Source organism: Coturnix japonica, chromosome 6, assembly GCF_001577835.2.
Source record: "Coturnix japonica isolate 7356 chromosome 6, Coturnix japonica 2.1, whole genome shotgun sequence".
Taxonomy (NCBI): domain Eukaryota; kingdom Metazoa; phylum Chordata; class Aves; order Galliformes; family Phasianidae; genus Coturnix; species Coturnix japonica.
In genome coordinates, this window is record NC_029521.1 from 14,122,879 (window position 1) to 14,145,779 (window position 22,901).

The following is a 22,901-nucleotide window of genomic DNA, read 5'->3' on the forward strand; positions in this document are numbered from 1 at the left end:
CGTTCAGATTTTGCAGCCCGTGACTGAAGTCTGCAGGTATTTGTTGAATTTGACGCAGTAAAGTCAACTAGTAAGTCAAATTTCTGAAGTAACTCATTATGTTAACTGCTGGCAACCTGCCATCTCTTGTTTTGCTAACATCCAGGACCTAAGGGCCAGTTTCTTTGATGGCACTGATGTATTCCTTCTCATTTCCATATGTTTGCTGTATTACTGAAGTTGCCTTAGCAAATCCCAGCATGCTTGTTACTGCGCAATGAGCTTTCCGCGCTCGGCAGAGACATAGCAGGAAGAAGACAATGCCAGCAGGGGAAGAGAGGCAGCTCACCACCAGTCAAATAGCAGGCCTGGCCAAAGCCAGCCCAGGGTGGTCATATTCCCATATCTCCTTGTAGATCTACTTGTGTCTGGGGAACAAAGAGGCTTTCGCTCGTCGATATAGTGTGTCTTAAAGGAGGGAAATTGGCTGTTGTAAGACGAGCGGTAACTGGGGAGTGTGGTAGCAGGGTAGAGCACACAGTTCAAAGTGAGCAGCTTGGAAGTTTGCTGACGTGAAGCCTTCCTCAGGCTGCCTAAGTTGCAAGTCAGCAGACAGGGTTGTATATTTCTTCTCAGACTCTCCATATGCCTTCACACTCTCGCTCTTACTCTGTCAATCCTGGAAAATGACACTCAGCATCCAGCAAGTTCAGATCTGTAGTTCATTGGCTGAGCAAGGGCCCCATCTCCAGGTGGAGATATCTGCAATGCACTGAGGAAATAACATCAGTGAGGAGGACCCATCCTGGCTGCAGAGCCTCAGTCAGGGTTATTTGGTACCAAAGCAGTCTGCAGCTTAACTGTATGATCACACATAGAGCTGCTGCAGACAAGAGAAGAAGATTGGGCCATAATCAGAAGTGTCTAGAAAGCACGAGGTTTTTCTACTGGAAAATTTCATGAGCAAATTTCCATAGTAATGCATCAAATGAAAATGCTTTGCAAATGCATATTATAGCAAGGCTCAGTAAATGTGAGAACAGCAGATGGCTTATATACATCTGAGGAGTTTTTTAATATTTAACAAATAAGTGAAGATTGGAGAGGAGTGTCAGTCACACATCTTGTTGCATGTCTAATCAGGCAGCTGAGACGTTTACCAAATTTAATTGTCTCAGATTTTTAGTACTCCAAAACTAATTTACCAGAAAAAATCGCTGTAATGAAGCTCTTTAATTTTTCTTGGCTGGTTTGAAGTATTGGTATCTGGATTATAATTTATTGGTAAGTTCTATAGGACACAGAGAACAAGACCAACTACCAAAAATCTGATACTCATTAAAGTATGAGATCATGGTTTCTTTTTAATTACTTCTCATGTAATTAATCATCCATCTGTTTGGATTATATTCTTCAGTACTACAGTCATGAGTTTAAAAACATGCAATGAATTCATGGCAAGCTTAGCAGGAAGCTGCGTTAGAAGAATAAAAATGATGTTCGGTGCTGATTTAAAAGCTGCTGCACTGTCCATAAGAAAAATGACCATTTATCCCTTCATTTACCATCTGGGGTCATCCATCTTTCAACTAAGTGCTGAATATAACCATAAAGTTCTATTATTTTATTTTACTTCATTTCATTTATTATTATGATTATTTCTCACAGTAATGGCACTGTATAAAAATGCTCTCACTTTTCAACATGGGGGCAACTATAGGATACCCTGTGGGACGCTGACTCTACTTTTGTGAATGGCCATAAGCGAAAGAAGTTCGATTAGAGCACAATAGGGCTCTGTTGCAAAGGTCCTGCAGGGCTGGATTGAGTACTCCACGAGAAGTGCCCGGAAGAGGTTTTACGAACAAAGTGCGTCACCACCATCCCTTTGTTTCAGCACACATAGAGCGGCAGACAGGCGACAGCCCAGAAATAGGGAAAGCGTATGGCTCTCCTAGGAGGAAATCCATGCATTGAGAGGATGGGGAGACTGCCATGCCTGAAAACCTGGCTGTTCACCTCTTCATAAATAAGAAAAAGGAAGGACAGCAAATTGAAATAGCAGGAGGGGGCTAAAAACTTCAGAGGAATCACTATTAAGCACTGCTACGCTGTCAAAGTCCAAGCAGCAAAAAAAAAATCCCATCTGTTTGAACAACAAAATATTTGTGAATATAAATCTTTTAGTTGTGCTGTATGGGGTTAGATTTCTCTCCCATGGTAAACTAAGGAAGACAGAACATTATCTGGAACTTCATGACCTTTCTGAATACCACATTATACCCTTTACATTATTCATAATGAATGACGTAAATATAAGGCATGTTTTGTGCATCCATTTGCAGTCACTGGTATGGCACTGTTTGAAACAGGCCAGCCTTCAACCTCGAGGACTGTTGGGCTTTCTCTGCATATTGGAAGGTGAAAATCTCCTAAGCTGTTTTAGTGTGTTGTAACAGATCAGGTATGGTTTGTGAAACATGTCAAACTCAATCAACCACATCATTTGTATTTTCCACCTACGTAATCCTGTGGTCAGGACTGACACAGACAACAACGGCATGCAAATCAAACACGTGCGCTTTGGTGTAAGGTCCTCTTCAGAGCAACTCACTGGAATGCTGGCGACTCCTATTCGAATCCTACCCGATATAGCTCGTGCCGATTCAGATCACGTCAGTCCAGGTTTTGATCAGACAGCTGAGGTCACTAAACACGGCAAGGCTAAGGAGGGGTCCTCATCCCATCACCGCAATTCACACCTCAAACCAGAGGCAGGAGCATTGCCCCACCAACCCAAAGCCTCCACAAGAAGGGCCTGCAGAACAAGGCAGATCCCAAGCAGATCAAACATGAATGCTCTGAACACCTCCAGATCTGCTCCTCACCACAGTGCAGAAGGTGATGCTGCACCCCACTGCACTGACACTCTGTACATATGCTCCCTGAGCACAGCAGTCCCACTGAACAGCTAATTACTTCACAGATGTGACTCCATGCTTGCCCATCACCTGCTTCAATGGCCATACAGGTCCCACCAAGAGCAGCACACTTTGCAGGACTGTGTTGTATATGTGTATGCTAACAACCCAATAAAGAACGATCTTTTTTAGTCGGACTTGAACTCTTCTTTTCTTTGGGTTAGGGCCATGCCTGCAGCCACTGCTCCACTCAACAGAATAGGTCAGAGTACATATGGGCACCACCGTGCATGCAGGGCTGTCCTCCCCAGGGTGAGGCCCTGTCTGCTTCACTTCTCCTTTTCAGAACCATATTCCCCATTCCAACGTATACCACAGTGCCAAGTAGGCAGTTGATCTTCATTCTATGCAGTGTACTTACTGAACTGACAGTTGTACTGTAAAAGGGCGTTAAAGATTTTGTCATGTCCTGTAGAGAAATTTAAAAAGATGAAGAATGAAACAATAATACATTTTCAGCAACTAGTAAGTGTCCTGTGCAGCTGTGGGAATGGAGAGGGATATTTCTGTAGGGTCTGGAGGTGATGGCATGGGAATATACCAATGTGATCTGAACAGGAAACATGACAGTTATTCAAGAGGGAAAGAAATAAGTTATTATAATAATAATAATAATAATAATAATAATAATAATAATAATAATAATAATAATAATAATAAAGCATGCAATGCTATTTAAGAATGTAATACAAGGAAACAAACTGGTTTTCTCAAAGTGCTTACACCATGAAGAACCTTACCATGCAATAGGTTTACTCTGCCAACTCCCCACTGAGAGGGCAAAGCTTTTTTATTACTGCTGTGGCTGGGGGACAAACAAAGACAAAGTACAGAGTAGCTTGTAAGATAAGCAAGGACTTGCACCTGCAGCCTTTGAGCCACAAAATAATCACATGTTCCTGCTCTTGTTGATTTAGGGACAGCTGAAAAGATAGAAAGACTTTAACCTTTTCCTGACTAAATTCTTTCCACGCACAGAAGGAAAACTGTCTGCCTGTCTGGGATACATTCTGGGAGGCTTGGAGAAAGTTAAAAACTGCTTCTCTTGCTGGTATAGCCACACTACTGAGTCTATTACACAGTGAGCTCTACAGCAACTGCAGATGACTGGGAGGCATTTGTGTTAGTGGTAGTGCAGGGAAGGGAAGGGAAGCTTTGGGGTTAGGGATGAGGACAGGCAGTGCAGGAGCCTCTCCTCTAATCCAGGAACAAGTAGCATGTCTGTAAGCAGCAGCTCTGCTCAACCCCAGCCGGAGCCATAAAAACAGTGGAATTCAATAAAAATTGAGTGAAAGAGCAATGCTGCTGAGGTCTCCCTTGCAACTGATGTGGAAGGTGACAAAAGGCTAAAAAGAAGCCTCACTGAGCATCCCAGTGAATAGGGCCTGGTTATTTCAGGTCAGGGAGGTTAATGCAATGAAAGTATGTAGGTAGAAGTCTGGATACTGCATGTTATGAAGAAGGAAGGCTGAGACCACAAGCATGTTGTGAGAGGATTCATACTTCAGTCTTAGCTCAGTTTAAATCCTGCAATCTAGGACCAGGACACTTTGCTGGATATGAGGGATCGTAATATTTACTGAACAATCCAGAATTCATCTTTCTGTTTTTAACTGCAGTCAGAGGCTTGTTTGGAACCGTGGCCTTTGTAGGCAAGCTGTGTACATTGAACGGAAGTGTAACCTTTGAACAACCTAGCTTAGGGACTGCAGATGTTGGGAAATGCCTCTGAGAGTGCTCAGTTAACTGTCACCAAGCTAGAAGGATCTCTTTCAGGCTCTCCTTAGAGACCCAGGTATGGCTACATCCATGTTGCCAACTGGGAATGACACTCAGCAGAGGCATTCTCACCCAACAGCTGACCTGTTAATATTTGAGCTTGGATATTCATACCTATCTCTTCTCTGAAGCTGTAAATTTATTTCCTTCTTGGTTAATGATATACACTTAATGGACATTATGTTTATTTCAGGACTGTGCAGTCGGGTTAGATTAAAGTCTGAACAGAAGGGGTCGCATAAATAATACATTTATATACGTTCACCTTTCTGTCCTCAAGGTATTTGTAAAACTCTGTGTGCAACTGACTGCTGACAAATTTATATTCTGAGCCAGAAACAGGTATGTCTGTAACTTGCCATAACCTGATTGGTAACCATTATTTTGAGTAGAAATGTTTTTTCCTAGTTAATTTAATCATAATCATATTTAACCATTACACCAGGGATAAATGCTTAGCTTCTACCACTAGAGGACAGAAAACACACAGCTTTTATTTAAAGGAATAACCTGGTTCTGCATTTTCATTTTTAATTAGTGACTTCTGCATTTGGGTTCTTCACTTTTTATGTACAAAATGCAAGATTCAGGATATCTTACTAAGACTATCATACTTGGAAGCTGAATTCTCTAACCAAGCACATATAGGAAACTACAGCAAGATATGGAGAACAAGGCTGTTTCTCTTAATGTATACAATAGTTTAAAACCACTGTCTCAAGTCACTTGTAGAAATTGATAAATATGCAGATTGGTACAGTAGCCACATCAGTAGAGACAAGGATATCATTTGCATGTAAATTACTACTGACTTCCAACATATTTACTTCAGAACAGAAAGGACACTTCCAGACCTCCTCACTGAAACTCCTTTCCAGCCTGCTCTGAAATTTCAATACCTAAAGTGAATGCAATTCAATATTACATTACCTTTGTTTGCAGACACATCACTGCAGTGCCCCTGCTTTTGTTCACAGATTGTCCAGACTACTCACTATGATATTTAATGATATTTACAGGGCTCTGAGCATCAGTGACCCTGACAGGAGTCAAGTACACTTCCTGGCAGCATTAGCTACAGTAGCTACTCTCTGCCAAGAGCACATCTTGGGTAAGAGAAAGCCTTATACTGCAGTTGAAGTGAAAACAACAACAAAATAAACATTTTGTTTAAAAATGCAACATCTCCCTCTCCCTTTTCCCCACTCAGTAACTTGCAGCAGCCTGCAAGCCTGGAAGATGAAAAAACAGGCCTCTTCCCCATCCCAAATAAGCACTGGTGGGCTCTTGGCACTGTACAGAGAACTTCTCACCTAAGGGAGCAGCAAGGTGACGGAGGAATGCAGTTAGCACACATGTCCAGAAATCAAATGGTCTGGATTTACATTACAGATTTAACAGATGCTTCCACCCCTTCAGCATCAATCCTCCAATATATGGAAAATACTAGCTTAATATGAATGCTCACAGCCAGGGACTGAGTCCTCATCTGTGCTTATACAAGCATCAGCTCTAGTACGATCATTTCAGCAGATCCCACAGGATCCCACCTCACAGGACAGGAAATCTCAAGAAAGAACCACTGATTGATTGCACTTCCCTCTAACTGCCCTAGGACCTGGTGATACCTCCTGGACACAAAAGCTGAGCAAATACCTGGAACTACTGTTTGCGCTGCAAGGAAAAGCAAAGATGACAAAAGCGTCAGTTGGAGCAGGGAACTGGAGAGCTAAACACTCCTGAGAAGCATTACATCAAACACCACGGTACTCCCACAGCCTCACCTCTCTGACCTCTCCCCCAGGTTCCAACAAAATATGACTCAACCGAGGCAGGACAGCTCCACTCACCATTTTGCTCTTCTCCACACGGTAACAGCTGACTGTCTGACCCCAGGCTTAGTGCTCTGTGCAGAATGAGATTCTCTTCCTGCTGAAAAAAATAGCAACAGAACCAAAACACAAGAAACTGGAGACCTGTAAAGAGGAAGAAGACAAAGACATTTCTGTCAGGGTGAGTCAGACAGCCTAGCTGGATCCCAGCACACCTGATAAAGCAGCTCCTAAGCCAGAGGTAGAGTACATGGTGCATGGATTCAGAGCACTGAGGAATACAGCTCTGTTTGTTTATTTATCTTCCTCATAGCATAAAAAACTCCCACCAAACAACAACAAAACTGTTTTTGGCTGTGAGTGCACCACAGAGGAACCCTGCTTTTGATTCCTAAGATTAACACCTTGTCTGCTAGAGGACATTTATGGGAAATACCAAAACAAAGTGGAGGATTTCTGTTGGCTTGTTTCATGCCTGATGCTAAGATCGATGGTTCCGTGTGCTCCTAAGTATCTTTCTTTGTCTTGACTGGCGTACAACTAACTACTTATAAGAGATGAAGAATCCTTGCAGACAGTAGATATCCCATTCAGCATCTCACAGATGGAGACTGAGTGGTCTTTGGGTACTTCCTAGAAAATTAAATCCCAGTTCTAGAAATAAGCAAAGAAATTGGCCACATTACAAAGTGCTGGTGGCTGGCAATCAAAGTTGAAAGAGAAATTAAGGAAAAATACTACTTGAAGAGAAGAAAACATGTAATAACCCCGTGAAAGATCACGAAACAGGCTTCCAGCGTCCAGATAGATCATGAAAACAGTGATAGCATATCTTGCTGCAGCTGCACACATCAGTGTTCCTCTAAGAGCCGTCACATCGGTTCATATTCCATCTTCTATATCACCTCCTATTTCCCACTGGTTTCCACTTGGGCTGCATCACTTCTGCTACATCAACATCACTTTGGACCATAATTGTCAGCATGACTGGATGCTCACTGATCCTCATTTTGGAAATCATGTCCATCAGTGACTTGACTGCCAGCAACCCAGCACATTCCAGAATCAAACTGTGAAGAGTCATACCCTGGTGCAGGAGGCTGTAGGAAGACACTTATTCCTTACTTTATATTGTTGCTGTGCCTTTGTGAGCAGTCTGAAGGAAATTTGGTCATCATGAAGTTTTGAGTGGCTGTGACACACAGCACAGGAAGTGTTGGGGGACATGCATGAACAGGGAAGGGATAGGGGGAAAGAACAAAGAAGTTATCCTTAACAAGCAGGATATACATCAGGCAGAAGAGAGGAGGAGGAAGAAAAGCATTTTTTAATGCTGCCTCCCTACTGGCCATTTTGCTGCTACAGGGGGAGTATAGATCACAAGGCTGCAGGTAAAGATGTATTAAGAAACTTCCTCCCCTTGAGGAAGTGGTGGATGCATGCATACAATAGAATGTGCAACTGAATCCAGTTTTTAATAAATGCAGAGACTCATTCAGCACATAAGTACATTTTTATCACCTCCACACACACCTCTCCCCCCCCCGCCCCCCATAACATTATTTTTGTTAGTGAAATGTAAAACCACACAAAGACTGGAATATGCGAATACACCTTAGAGGGTCTCACATTCTTTCTTTTTCACTTAAGAAACTTAATAGACATTTAGAATTATTGACTGTTACCACCCAGTCAGTACAGCAGAAATATTCTACATAGATCATTGGTTGAAATGTACAGTACAACAGTTGTGAGTACACTGTCACAAAAGACACCTGCTTGAATGCTAACAAATGCAGTAAATCCATCAAACCACATTGTGAGCATCTGCAACAAACCAGAACACCAAATACAAAGTCTGAGGAACATAAGGAATTATCAGAACATGGAGCACAAATGTTGAAGTACGATGGAAGCTTCTACAATAATTCTCTCCCATTAGAGAGCCAGGAAATCTGAACTGCTGTTTGCCACGTATTGCTTTCCTTCTGCTTCACGGGGATCAGCGTCAAGCTTTGATTGCCAGACCTGAGCCACTGCTGTCTTGCTTGAACGGGATCAAGGAAGAGAAGGAAAAGAGCAGACCACAGCTAACAGATCTCATTTCCTTAGACCTTTATGGTCAAACAGCTTGATATTAAAGGCCTTGGCTGTAAAAAGATCTTGAAAATTGGGAAGAGAGAGAAAACAACAAAACAAACAAACAAAAAACAGAGCTAAAAAAAAAAAAACTAACAGAAATAACTTGGTTTTATACAGCCTGCAGTAAAGCTATAGTCCATGGTAAGTATTGTTCACAAGACAGTTATTAAGGCTTTGACTACTGGTCTTATACATGCACATTTTATATACATATAATAGCGTTTATAAATTATTTTATTTTTCTTGTTCTAAGCAAGAAAATATTTTCATGCATTTTCTTCTCCTAGTATTCACAATACTTGGACCATATTATGTTCAAGGACTTCTGGAGAAGGCTGGGTCTATTTATTATCCATCTGGAAATAGCCTCATCTCCAGAAAAGTCATTTGTGCCTGACAGTGGTGCTGGCCCTATATTTCTCCACAGTCATGCACTCAGTGAGCAGGTGTCACCCCAGAGTCTGACAGTACACTGGTTATGTAAACATAGTAATCCTTGGATTATAAATACTTTATTAAAGCTAACGTACCTCAGCTTTTAGCTCATTACTGCCCATGAGTGCCATAATGAAATAGATTCAGGTCTGAATGATTTTTTTCTTCTTTTATTCCCCTCCCTTATCAATAGCTCAATTACAATTCTCAATTCCCTACTTTCTCTCAAATAAGTGCCAAGCTGTCTGTTAATTCTGCAGTGGTCCTGTAGCTTCCATGTGTATAAATAACTGCAATGCAGAGCAGGTCTCAGCCTTGTAGCTCAAAGTGCTTAAGTCATCATCTCACATGCACAGCAGGGTTTACAGAACTGCTGTGAAGCTAATAGATCATGTCATGGGCAGGTAAGGAACGAAGCAGCACAAACCAGCAGAACCCTTCCATTCCTTGTCCTATGCCTGGGGCATGCACCTGTTAGACAGGTTCCAAGAGCTCACCAGAGCTCACCTGTAGCATGGCTTCTGTTCCCTTTGTCTCAGGAACAACCAAAACAATATACTCATGGTAGGATATTCTGACCATCTCTGATTCAATGTGTCCTTCTTTGAGGTGCTCCAGCTAGCTGATGCTGTAAGAGCACCCCTTAGTAGATGTGGGGAGCTCTTTAGGGAACAGCATAGACAGCTATGAAAAGGAAAAGCTCACAAAGATGTGGGCCCAAGGAGCAATGGGAACACGGAAAGGAAGAAGCATAAAATGACCAAGAAAGCAAACATGGGTAGAGTGAGGACAGACTCATCTTATTTAAGATGAAGCCTGGACCGCTGCTATAGCCCTCTAAACTGCCTTGCCTGGCAGGGTAACTGAAGCAAACTGTAAATGTTCCATCAGCTAAGTTTTGCCAGCATTACACATTTATGCTCAGCCTCCTATCAAAACATATCTGTTTTAGACACCAGCTTTTCCTTGGCCACTGCATCAAAGTACTTCCATTTAATGTGTAGTGTGACAATTACTGCAAATCAGGCACTGACCACTACTTGATCACTGTGGTCCAAGTAGCCAGCAGCTAAGGAGGCCATCCCCATGCCCCCAGCTACTTTGCAAACCACAAAAACCAAGACACTAAATAGATGGGACGGAAGGAGTCATGGAATCTGGAGTCCCAGCTGCACAGTCATTCTCATATTGCACTGAGTACCTTGGGCTAGCAGGGGAGAGCAGGCAGTCCACAAAGTCATCTGAGAAAATCCTACTGGGTGACTGCCCACATCATCTGCTCCAGACAACTCATGTACAGGATGCTTAGGAAATACCATCTAGAGACAGGGTATTCAAGAGACTAAGGCCTTCCTCAGTTTAAGCTCAGTCTTCATACAGCCTTCATACAGGAAGCTATGCAAAACACAACATTTATGCCCTGGCAGGTATGATTAGAAGACAATTTTGGGTCCTAGGTATGTTAAGAAGAGAGTCACACTAATCATTTCAGAGGGAAACCTTTGTGACTGGATTTAGTTTTAGTTACAGAAAAAAAACTGTGCACTGTTTTTGGTCAGGTGCACAGAAGCTTCAAAAAGTCAAAAATCACAGCTAAACATCTCGATCTTCAGGGTAAGGAATGTCTGTGAGGAGCAGTCAAATTATTTTCTCATATGCAATGCATCCTGAAATTTGGTACTTATGTATTGGGCATGAAACCCTTTCTTGTTAATGGTGTCATCTGTGTGGAATCGAATCATGATGGAATCTCCTGCAGAGTAGATTTCTTCCAGAGGCTGCAGAAAAGGAAAGAACACAGCACAAAGTGGTCAAGTCTGCATGCTAAGTAATCATCCAAGCTGTGTTGCCAGAGTTTAAGCTCACAGTGAAGAGGCTAGGAAACACGAATACCTCCTCAGTACCTCCTGTTGTGTCCTGACTTTCTGAGCATATTCTTCTTGCTCTCTGCATGCTTGCCTTTTATATCTGAAGACTGATGGCAGTCCACTCTACAATCCCAGTTCTTCCAGTTATTTTTGATTGGTCACAGGACTCCCTGGATATTCTTGTTCCAGTCCTCTGGGCATGTTCTAATTTGTGCTAATCTTCTCAGGAAATGACACAGACCAAATTGGACCTTGTTCAGCAGCTGAGTCCCTCCCATGAACGATGCAAGCAAAGCTCTGGTTGCTTCCCTCACTGTTGTAACTTGCTACAACCTCTCTGTGTTTCTCCCCAAACTTTCCCCTTCATTCTCCATTTGTCAGCATGCAGATAGGTGAATACCACCCACTGTCCTGAACTTCTTAACATCAAGCTGCTATAGCTTGGTCTGTTCTCCAGACCATTTCCCCAGTTTGCATAGGCTGTCCAGACACACATGCTACCTGGTTGTTTCTCTTTAAATTCAATAAGCACCTTCTCCATTTCATTGCTCATGTCCCAGGGAAATCAAACATAGAACATCTGGCTTTAAATATTACACACTGCTGCTCACATTAACAGAGTCACATCTGCTAATCAGGACTTAGACAGCAGTTTAGGAGTCTACACACCATCCTGGAGTCAACTAACAGCTTCACCCCTTATCCTCTCCTGACTGTGACTGGAAATGTAACTTGGCTTCAGGAAGGAAGTAATTGAGGATTAAACCAGATTTTAGAAGCAGGTTCTCATTCACACAATGATTTTGCAATTGGGCTAGGGCACAGCAGTGCAGCAGTCCCATGTTGATGCATATAGCTCTGGGCTGAAAATGGAAAGTCGGTTGGTTTTCAGGCCAACTTTGAACATTAGATAAAGTGATTGATCTCTAGCAACAGGGGAAGCAACAAGACTCAGACACACAAGGCATTCTGATAACCAATTTGTGACACATAACCCTCTCCAAAAAACAGGAAATGAGTACCCTTCTTTCCCACTTCCAGATACCCCTGTGAAATCCTCACCACCACAGCTTACCCCAGAGCCACAGAAGCGTCCGAGGCGGGGTGCAGTGCTGTCATAACCATCATAGATCTCCATGTAGTCATATCCACAGTCAGCCTCCTCCTCAATCTCAAACGTCTGGAATATCAGCTCCACTCCATAACCATCTTCAGCTACAATCACCCAGTCACAGTTGGCTTGACCTGGGTAGTTGTTGTCCCCAAACTGAGCATGGGAATACAGCTCCTTAGTTTGTACTTCAGCCTTTAAGAGCCCACCACACACTGAAGGAAGAAAAGGGCACAAAACACATTCTCCTCAAAGGCCCTACCTCACAAAAAGGTTTACCATCCCACTTTGGGCTGTCTGTGGGAAAAGATGACCTTCAGTTTGAAGTACATATAACAACAGGGAAGGTTACTAACCACTGCATCTAACTAGCATAAGAGTGAATTCTTCAGTCATCCATGAATCCAGTGACCCACATAGTGTAGAAAAGCCTGGTTCTTTTGGTGCAAAACATGGAGAGAAAGAAGTGACCAGTTAATGTTGGCCAGAAAATATATATATATTATTTCATAGAACAGCAGTGTAATGTCTTTCATTAATGTGTTCTTTGAACTTGTCCTGCAGCTGAAATTCTGACCCCAGATACCTTGTCAACAATAAGCTGAAGCATATTAAAAGCCTGGGCTCTAAAATCATCTGCCCACACAATGTACCTAAGATGCTCAGTGCATGTACTTTGGTGGTTTTTCTGCAGATAGTGAGGAATACGTAGTGCTGCTCAAGGTCTGCTTCATCTACAGTGGCAAAGATCTCAGAAAAGAACCTTAGTACAACACACCCACTGCTGGTTTGCTACAAATATAAGATTAACCTGCTGTGTATGCTTACAACACATCTTTGCTTCCACCATAATCAATCTAGTATGAGCTCATTGTGCATGGGCCATTATATCTGAAAGGCATCCCTTGCTAGACCAAGTTGTATCCACCCTTTTTCTGAGAGCTGATGAGGAAAAGAAGAGGTTGTCACTCAATCAAGCATCTCCTGTTTAAACAGCAGAAGGTGAGTAGGAACATCTGACATCAGTAAGCCTCTCAGCTTGCATGTACAGTATGGTGTCAACAATGGGAGCTGGTTAGCACAATTTCCAACCAGAAAAAAAAACTCAGGATTAACTCTTCTGCAGAAAAGTGTATCTAAAAGTCTTGACTGGCGAATGGTGCAGTGTGATTTAATGGCATCTCATTGTACTGGTATATGGGCAGGGAATCAGCTTACCTGTGCTGTGTTTTGCCTGGAAACCTTTTCTTTGCACAGAAGCATCAGAGTAAAACCTAAGGAACATCTTGCTGGCAGAAGCTACCACAGGGTCAGGTTTCTTGCTGCCACAGAAGCGGCCAAGTATAGGTGACTTGCTGTTGGGACCATCATACATTTCCAAGTGATCATAGGCACATTCTTGGTGCTGTTCAATCTCAAACTCATTAAAGGTCTACAGTAAGAATAAAAATAAGGAAAATGAAGAAAGATGCATGTAAATCTGAGAATGCTTCTCCCCTGGCACTCCCACTCACTGGCTACTCACTACTTTCACTCTGTGGCCAGGTGTTGCAGAGATATTCCAGGTGCACTCTTTCCGGCTAGGGTACTTGTCAGGCCAGTTTGGACTGCTCATCATTCCCTCTGCACTGCTCAGTTTATGTTCACAACCAGCTTGAGAGAGATCGTAAGACAGAGGCATCAAGGTGAGGTCTCATACGCTAATCACATTTACTGAAATAGCCTACAAAATTTTCTCTTTCCTAGTCTGATGATGATAACCCTTTTTTCATTTCTTGCCTCCAACCTGTCCATCTCCACGGACACATAGAGGGCTACACAGGGAAATAGATCCAGCCAATACCAAGTTCCATAGCCCTATTATTGCATTCCCTAGACAGTTCTTCAGATACCCGGAACATTTTCAGCATCCCAGACTGATAAGACACTCAGTTGTACAAACTAGCATCCAAAATGGTGTTTGTGAGAGCTCATCTTTCCTGAATGCAGGGAGCAGAGGACTTACCTTCTTTACAGTCATGGTTATTTTCATGCAGCTTGAAGCCATTTCTGCACTGGCATACGTAGCTCCCAAAGGTGTTGATACATTCATGCTGGCAGCCACCATTGTCTTTGGAGCATTCATCCTTGTCTGGGCAAGAGCAATAAATACTGAGTTGCCAGTGAGAAACAAACTACTGAAGTCACGATCAGAGAGTCCTATACCCAAACTGGTAGATACCACCACACACCTCCAAATGTCTGTTGCTGGATTAGTCCAATCCCTGTTTTGGTCCAGATACCATTTTCTGCAATTGTCTTCCGTAAGATGTACCACCACAAAAGTACTTTATTATATAAATGCAATTTTTAAACAACTTAGGACTCCTTGTCTAAAAGAAACCTATAGCAATGCCTTATAATTTTAAAATACGGTCCAGGAAAAGAATCACACAAATTCACTAGTCTAGGCAAAAATCTAATTGACGATCTGTATATTTTCAATTCATATATGCTCTGATAAGCCTCTGCCTGTAACTGCTTTAAGAGTACAAGTAGCCAAACAGAGAAAGGCATCTGAGGTATGAGCTGCACTATGAAGCTGAAATACGCCCCAAATATTCACACCTGTGTATCCAGTACCATGCTGAGGCCAAAGACAGCCTGTCTCTCTCAACCTTACAAGACAAGTGACCCATGCAGGGTTCAGAGAAGAGGGAAAATTAAAGACACTTCCTTCCCACCTTTCTCATAAGCAAATCCAAGAGATTCAGCAAAGAAAATTTCAGGGTCACAGTACAAACAATGAAAGGATACAGAAGGAAAAGCAGAAGGCATTTGTTTTTAGTGCCCTCTCACTAAATAAAGCTCACTTGACAAACTGTTCCAACTGAAAAACCTAAAAACAAAAAAAAACAAAACAGGATTTTACCTGTCTCTACTGCTCTTCACAGGCAATACTAAACCCCAGTGTTTTGAGTGTTTGCTCTGCTCCCAGTTTCCAGCCCAATTTAATTTATAAGCAGCTTATTTCCATTTTCTTTTTCCTGACCACCCTGGACCTCATTAAGTTCACCCATTTCCTCACACCCAAACACATTTCTAGATAACGTATGCCACTTCACCTTTACTAGACCATACACTGCACAGAGAAAACAAGATGAGAGACAACAGCACAGAGTAACCATTCTTTTTAGATGTATCTATGTCAATCTCTGCCTAATTTAGAGGAGGTTGGAGGCAATTCACCAAAAATGAGAGGTTAAATCACAGGAGACCAGCTACATACCAGAGAAGAAGTGGACTTTGAATCCTTTCTTGGATACTGTGTTGTCTGATTTGAACTCCAGTCTTACATTGTTACCATACGAAGTGATTACTTCGGGCTTCTCTGAGCCACAGAATTTGCCATGCAGCTTGGAGTCAGTAGACAGCCCACTACGAACCTCAACATAGTCATATTTACAGACCTGCCAAGAGAGGAGGCAGTGGATTTAGAACGGAGCATTCCAGAGAGGGGACAGAGGCTTGGCTGAAGGGAAAGGAAACACCTATGTACTCACACTCCCAGTTTATCCAGATTCTCTCTTGTGAGTGTTCTCATCCCTTTCTCTTGGCTATTCTAGACTTACTTCATCTGTGCTTTTATCAGAATAGCAGCATTTCCATTGAATTTATCTAAAATAATGACTCTCACCTTATCCAAGAGCCTGACAGCACTGAAGGAACTTCAGCCAGCTGATTTAAGGAAGAGCAATTTACAGTGGAAGAAATGTGGAAGAAATGAAATACTTTGTTCAAAATCCATCCTGCCTTTGACAGGGTAGAGAACAGACTTCTCCTATTTTCTTTACCCTCAAGAAACTCTACTTCTATGTTCATTTCCAATTATCTTCCTACAAAGGCAGTCCTGGGAAAGTGTAGAATGGGACACCTAATAGGGACGGAGAACACCTACAGTTTTGCAAAGCTAGTAGAGAAAATGAACAACCATTGTTGTTAGCATATTATATCAAGGGTAAGGAAACAGCCAGAAGCTCCACCAGCAAGACAGTCTCCTCATCCTTGTACCCAAAATATTTATCCAATTCCAAATGAGCCAGTAATCACACAGATGCAGGGACTGGTTACGTACATCATTGCCTTCCAGATCAAACACTTCAAACTGCAGGGAGATCCGGTACTGGGCTGGAGCTACCACCTGCCAGACGCAGTTTTTGTTAGTAGGATATTCCTTGGGCCATCCAGGGCTAGTAATGGTCCCATTGAGCTTGGTGATGAAGCCCCCACAGGCAGCTGGAGAGGCAATAAATGAACACAAGTTTTACTGGGTTTTCTTCAGATATAGAGTTTCACTATCCTGTTAGCTGGGAAATGAATCAGATCCTGGCTGATGGCACACTTCAAATCCTAACCTCTAGGGCAGGTTTAAAACGCTGGGAACTGCAGAAAAGACAGAACTTCATCTGCTACAAATCACCGGTGAAATGCATCCAGGCTACAAACCCCAGAAGCCAATTAAACTGTGTAAGATTGATCTCCATTCTAGTCCACAGCCTTAAAGTAACTATGGACCTGTTGACTGAATATGCATAATACAGTCATAAATGTCAGCTTGGCAAATTTACCCACAATCAGTTTATTAACCTTATAACTTCAAATTTAACATGTAAACTGCACTTTCACTAGGAAAAACACAAAGCAAAGCCAGAGACTTAGCTTTACGCCCTCATTTTCTTTAAAAATTCAGGACATTTCAGCTCCACCCTTTTGAGAGAGGACATAAGCTTTTACCTTAGAGGAATCAACCTTGGTCTGCTCTTCTGGTACAAGATTCTACTTGCTACAAAGCATTTTTTCCTTGCTATTTCTTTGGAGTAAAGAGATCCTGCCAGAACATCAAATACACAGGTATAAAATCTTCCTATGCCTTCTTCTCAGCATCATTTTGCATTAAGAGATCTAACACAAGGGACACCTTCATTGTAAAAAAAAAAAAGTGCAGCGTATTTATTAACTTAAGTGTTTTATAGACTTGTTACAGCAGAAAGTCGTGCAAAACCAAGTGTTTTACTGAACCTTAATAAAATAGACAAGTGCTTGAAGCACTTGAATTTTCACCCAAAAATTCCAGCCCATTTGCTTATTACACTTAGCACTTCACTAGTTTTAGCAGGGACAGAACTTCGTCTGAGGGACAACACAGTGTTGCATTCCACTCCAGAGTGAGCACAGCTGTCTAGGACAGGGCAGGCTCTTCACCCACACAGAATACTGACAGAAACAGTTTCTGTTGAAGTACTGCATTTTTCCCCCCATAACTGGGAATTAAAATTGGCAATGCCTGTTTTGCATGCAAAACATTGATACTATAGTCTACAATAGAAATAGCTTATTGAAAAATAAGCCTTGGATTGAAATTCTTCTGGGCTCTATCAGGTTCCAACATTCCTCCCCCCACCAATGCAAAATTCAGTCTGAACAGAGATCCCTGACCACAACAGTTTTTAAAGGTGTTTACCAGTAGAGAATAAGGATGGCTTCTGTCTTTCTCCCCAAACTTTATTTTCAATTAAAGACACTGACAAGAAGAATTTATGGGGAAGTGATGGGGGAAACATGGAGAGGAAAGGAGCGTTGTCTCCAAGCCTGTTCAATTTCATCGTTAGTTGCAGTACCAACCTGACACGTAGTTGCCTCAATCTGTACATTACCCACCTTCACAACTTCTTTTATCAGCTGTCAACTCATAACCAGGCTCACAGGAGCATTTGTAGCTGCCCAGAGTGTTCTCACAGTGCTGCTCACATCCACCATTGTCTGGCTGAGAACATTCATCCATTTCTGTCAGGAGGAAGCCAGAACAAATCACACCTTGCTCTGGTCAACAAGCACGACAGGCAGAGTACACGAACAGGTACAGCAGCAGACCTCACAAATACAAGAGAACTCCTTACTATCAAAAACTCAAGGGTTTACTACTGCAATTACTAGTCACAGGAACCAAGAGTGCTTTTTCTAGACAGAAGTAGAAAAAAAAAAAAGTTCACTTGTAAAGACTTCACTTAATTATATTCTCATTTGCCAAATGGTTTGGGGTTTGTTCTTTTTGGTCTGCTTGCTATGTTCTGATTCCTTATGCTTGAGTGACGTGAGCTACCAGACACCAGCCCATTATGGTGCCCACATGCATGGAGCTGTGGGAGATCATATCCCACTGAATGGGGTGCACCAGCATAGTTGGGAGTACATGCAAATGGCTGATCATTTTCAGGTTGATCATTAGTTGCTATTCTAGACCTTGTAGTCAGGGTCTCAATCTCAACAACTGGAGCTAACAATTTAATATACAGATGACAAATTTACCGTCTTCTCACTCTGACTCCTGATTCCACATACAGCCCTTAATAGAACATTTTACTAACGTTCTTACAGTAGTGCTAATCACTGGAAGGCATTTCTGGCACAATCAGCTTGAACTCATGAAAGAAGCCAATGTGACATGAGAAAGTAGTGCTCTTTGTATCCATATGAAACCTGAGAATTTTATACCAGGTAATCTAGGTACTGTAAGAATTGTCCATGGAAGGCAATTAAAGAAATCACAGTATTTGCCAGCAAGCTGGTAATCACTTTTGATGCAGGGCACCAAAAGCCATATTTGATGTAGATTCTGTCTTAAACAGTAAGGTGCTGTTCGTGACTCAGCATCAAACTCTCTTATAGTTTTGAAGTTAAACATGTCTAACAGTACTGAGACTATACAAGTCTAACAGCTTTTAACTAAAAGTAGATACAATTGGTAACTTCACTTGGGCAGTAAGTTATGGGATGTGTGATCCCTAAGTTCGACCTCGAGAGGTAGTAGTTCACATACCTTTGAAGAAATTTGCAGCAAAGCCTGCTTTACTGATGGTTGCATCAGATGCAAACTTCATCCATAGTTTATTTGAACTGGATTTAATATCTTCTGGCTTCTCGTAGCCACAGAACTGACCAATCAGTGGGCTGTTTTCAGTGGGGCCATCTCGGATCTCCAGGTAGTCATAAGAACATGTGTCATGCCATTCAATCTGCAAATAGAAAAGTGTGGGCCTATAGCTCACTGACATGAGCACTCTGAACCAGGCTAGCTACCCAGTTATGCTTTGGCCAGTGATTAGCTTCAAAAGGAGCATCCCAACCAACTGGTCACAGCCAACTGCTTGCCTCATAGCTGCTGTTATTCCTGCAGCTGAAACCACACTCAAACATGAACAGATCTCAGTTCCATTTCTATTTCATGGCTACTCTCCAATGAAACTTGGTCTCTGACTTTTTCCGTGATAACTTGCTTTTCTATGAGAAGCTCTAAGTGGTAAGAACTACAAACAAATAAGCTCAAGAAATAGCCTTGGGTTTGCTGTCAGGAAAGTAGTGGTATCTGTCCTTTCCTGGACAAGTGCAGTAAGTTTGCACAAGCCACGGGAATCAATTAGCTAGATAGGATTTACGTAAAAACCAAGGTCCTATCAACTTCTGTACAATATAACACTGAGCAGCTACCTAAGAGTGTATGCCATCCTATAACCAATAGGAGGAAGCTCTTGGAACTTTTTGTGGTCTACCACCTGAAAATGTGATATCTATTTTGACAGCCACAAATATGCTGAAATCTGCAGAAGTACCAACAACAACAGCACGAAGCTGCTCGCTTGGATTATGACCATTCAGTTTTATTTGACCAGAGTGAAATCTGGAGGGCTTATGAGTCCTTTACTTAACATCTCCAATGTTTTGTGCATTCTAATTCTTCCTAAATTTCAAATTAATTGGAAATTTAAAACTTGGCTTCAAGATCTCTGAGCAAACCAGAAGGTGAGGAGACATGATGTCCTGAACTATTCTTAAGTTTGTTTGTTTTGAATGTAATTGTTTACATCATTTCCTTTTTCATTTTAAAGGCTCTACAGAGCAGAAACAATAGGTATTCAAGTGCTTACAATGACATTTCTCACCTCAAATGCTTGGAATGAGATTCCTATGTGAAAGCCCTCAGAAACTGTGATCTTCCAGATGCATTCTTTGGAAGGTCTGTAGTCATCTGGATAATTCGGAGACTGGATCTGGCCTTCGTTTTTGTGGATTTCTCCTCCACAGATTGCTTCATAAAAAACATTCAATGAAACCATGTGATTGCAAGCTTTTCCTTAGGTAAGAAACTACTCCATACATAGCCTTCTTCCCCATCCAAATCTGCATCAATAGTACTTGTTCCACAAAAGCAACACACGTCATGGAAGGTTTTACCAATCCAACATTTCATCTTTGATAGTGCCTCCCCACCTTGCTGTAACAAGCTCTTTACAAGGTGAACTCACTGGAGCATAGAAATGCTGTGGATTTCTGTGTTTCACACTCCAGGTCACCTCCATAACTGCTTAACACTTGCAGACAGCAATAAGGACCAAGGAAAGAATGGAAGAAAAAAAGAATCCAAACAAAAAAACTGCAAATATAATCCAGCCACGAGATGGCGATATTTACAAGCATAAGCTGAGCTGACCATCAAGCAACATTCAGGAGACCGTTCTAGTGCATGAAGAGGCAGAAGCTCTAGAATTTGATGGGAGCTTATAGGCAGGAGGGGGAAACTGAGTTTTTATACGGTCCAATAGCAACAGGACAAGGGAGAATGGATTTAAGCTAGAAGATGGGAGAATTAGGTAAGATGGAAGGAAGAAATTCTTTAGTCAGAGGGTGTTCAAGGCTAGGTTGGATGGGAACCGGGGCAGCCTGATCTGGTACATGGCAGCCCTGCCAATGGTGGGCATTGGATCTAGATGATATTTAGATGTTCTTTCCAAACTAAACCATTCTGTGATTCTATGACCCTTTAAGGAACTGCCTCCCTATCTAACAGAAAGAGAACTACAAGAGCAGAGAACTGTCAAGTCTTATTTTTTTAATAGCTATAAAACAGACAGCAAACAGTATTTTCTCTACCCATTGCAATTGTTCACATTAAATTTCAGTTGAGTGGTTAACTACACAGGAAGGGTTTTTTTTTTTTTTACTGCTAAATGGATGAATCTGTTGACATAGCCTGAGAAGTCTACAGAAATGATGAATTTTGGGCTGCCAAAGTGATCAGCTTAAAGTGATCATGTTCATAAGACTGAATGTGAACATGGGGCCACTTCAAGAAAACGTATTGTCTATGATGATAGAAATGAAGAAATACAAAAAGATTGGATGTTTAAATTGGTGGGTAAAAAAAGCATTTACTGTTAGAACATTCAAAACAAAAAGCTACTATTAATATCGATGCAGTCAGTGGCTTTACACATGAATATACTTTGGAGATCAATGCAAAAAGCCCCAAGAAATATATGGAGAATGGGTCGGAACCTACCAGTATTTGGGGACTGAGTGTGGGTGTTACAGACTACAGAGCTGTTCCAGAAAAGCACATTATGGATGTGCACTGAAACAGTGAAATAATTATAATGGGAACAGCAGGTGAATTTGTAGAAAACAGGACTGAAACTCACTTCAGCACTAGTAACCACAGCTGTTATATTAATGCTGTGTCAGTAACAGAAAACAAAAGGAAATAATTATTCATACTCTTATTGTGGATGACAGAGACATCCCAGAGGTTTTAGATTAGGCTGCATTTAACTGTTATAGGACTAAGATCAGGAATTTCTGGTTACTGTGGTGATTATTTTAAAAAGAAACATTTGAATAATGGTTCAATATAATAAAATAGTTTAACATTCAACTATGTCTGATGTGGTCAGGCAGTTGGACTTGCTGATAGCGGTAGGTGTCTACCAACTGAACTACTTTGAGGTTCACTAATGACTTTGGCAGCACTGCTCCTTCTCTGAAAAGGTCTCAACATCCCAGTGTCATGGAAATTTTCAAAGTACCTGGATCTGCAGAAACAGAACTTTGTTAAATTACTGAAAGCAACTCCTGCTACACAGAGCACTGCTGCTTGCAGGGGTGGGTTAGTGCAAACAGGACCCAGGCCTATGATTGAAAGACAGTGCTTTGTGCTGCCATCTTATTCCTCAAAAGGAATGATGATGATCCAGTTAGAAGAGCCATACCTTACCTGCTGGAACAACCCACAAATTCTGCCCGTCCCCATAAAAGCAAGAGCAGGTGCTGTGTCAAATTAAACAGCAAAGCAGAAGTTCTAGTGATCCCATAAATCCCTGTTTTAACTGCTCCATGCAATGCAATACACTACTAGCTAAAGGCACTACCTTCATAAACCACAAAGAAGCCCTTGCCCAGGATGTTACTGCTGCTCCGGAACTCGATCCACAGCCTGCTGTCCGTGGAGATTACTGGTTCAGGGATCTTGTCACCACAAAATCTACCTAGAAGGCAGGAAAAAGACAATCAAGATCTCCAGGCAGTACAGGCACTGGTAGCAGGCTCCTGTGGTTCCAGGAAGCAAAGACAGCCTGCAGTTAAAGGAGCAGCACTTCTATAAAACACCTTTTCACTCCTACCACTTGTGTTTCTGAATTTCTCTTCCCCCCGCCCAATTAATACATATTCAGTTATTAAATTGATAATGATTCCCTTCAGCTGGGAGCAGAATTCAGTAGTTACAGACACAACCTCTGTTGCCTCAGTAAGGGGTTCTTGTTTTGATTCACATGAACGGACAAACGAGCTGACAACAGAGGGGAACTATCTTCTGTCCTTTTGGAGATGGAACATTAGAAAACTGTCCTTCCTACCTACTAAGCCTCAGAAAGTCCTGTTCAAGTCAAATGGAAGGTGGGATGTA

At 41.9% G+C, this 22,901-nt stretch overlaps 1 protein-coding gene across 1 annotated transcript in view; it reads right to left on the minus strand.

Annotated features, from left to right (window-relative positions):
• Window positions 1–10,534: 10,534 nt before the first annotated feature.
• TLL2 (tolloid like 2) overlaps window positions 10,535–22,901 on the minus strand; it is a 75,422-nt gene continuing 63,055 nt past the window's right edge. Inside the window, exons 11-21 of the mRNA XM_015866854.2 lie at window positions 22,366–22,482; window positions 20,104–20,249; window positions 18,984–19,179; window positions 17,825–17,950; window positions 16,242–16,402; window positions 15,396–15,576; window positions 14,133–14,258; window positions 13,653–13,780; window positions 13,346–13,559; window positions 12,092–12,342; window positions 10,535–10,926 (exon numbers count right to left, since the gene is read on the minus strand). Of these exons, the coding sequence (XP_015722340.1) occupies window positions 10,792–10,926; window positions 12,092–12,342; window positions 13,346–13,559; window positions 13,653–13,780; window positions 14,133–14,258; window positions 15,396–15,576; window positions 16,242–16,402; window positions 17,825–17,950; window positions 18,984–19,179; window positions 20,104–20,249; window positions 22,366–22,482 (1,781 nt within the window). The 3' untranslated portion in view covers window positions 10,535–10,791. The remainder of the gene's footprint in view (window positions 10,927–12,091; window positions 12,343–13,345; window positions 13,560–13,652; window positions 13,781–14,132; window positions 14,259–15,395; window positions 15,577–16,241; window positions 16,403–17,824; window positions 17,951–18,983; window positions 19,180–20,103; window positions 20,250–22,365; window positions 22,483–22,901) is intronic.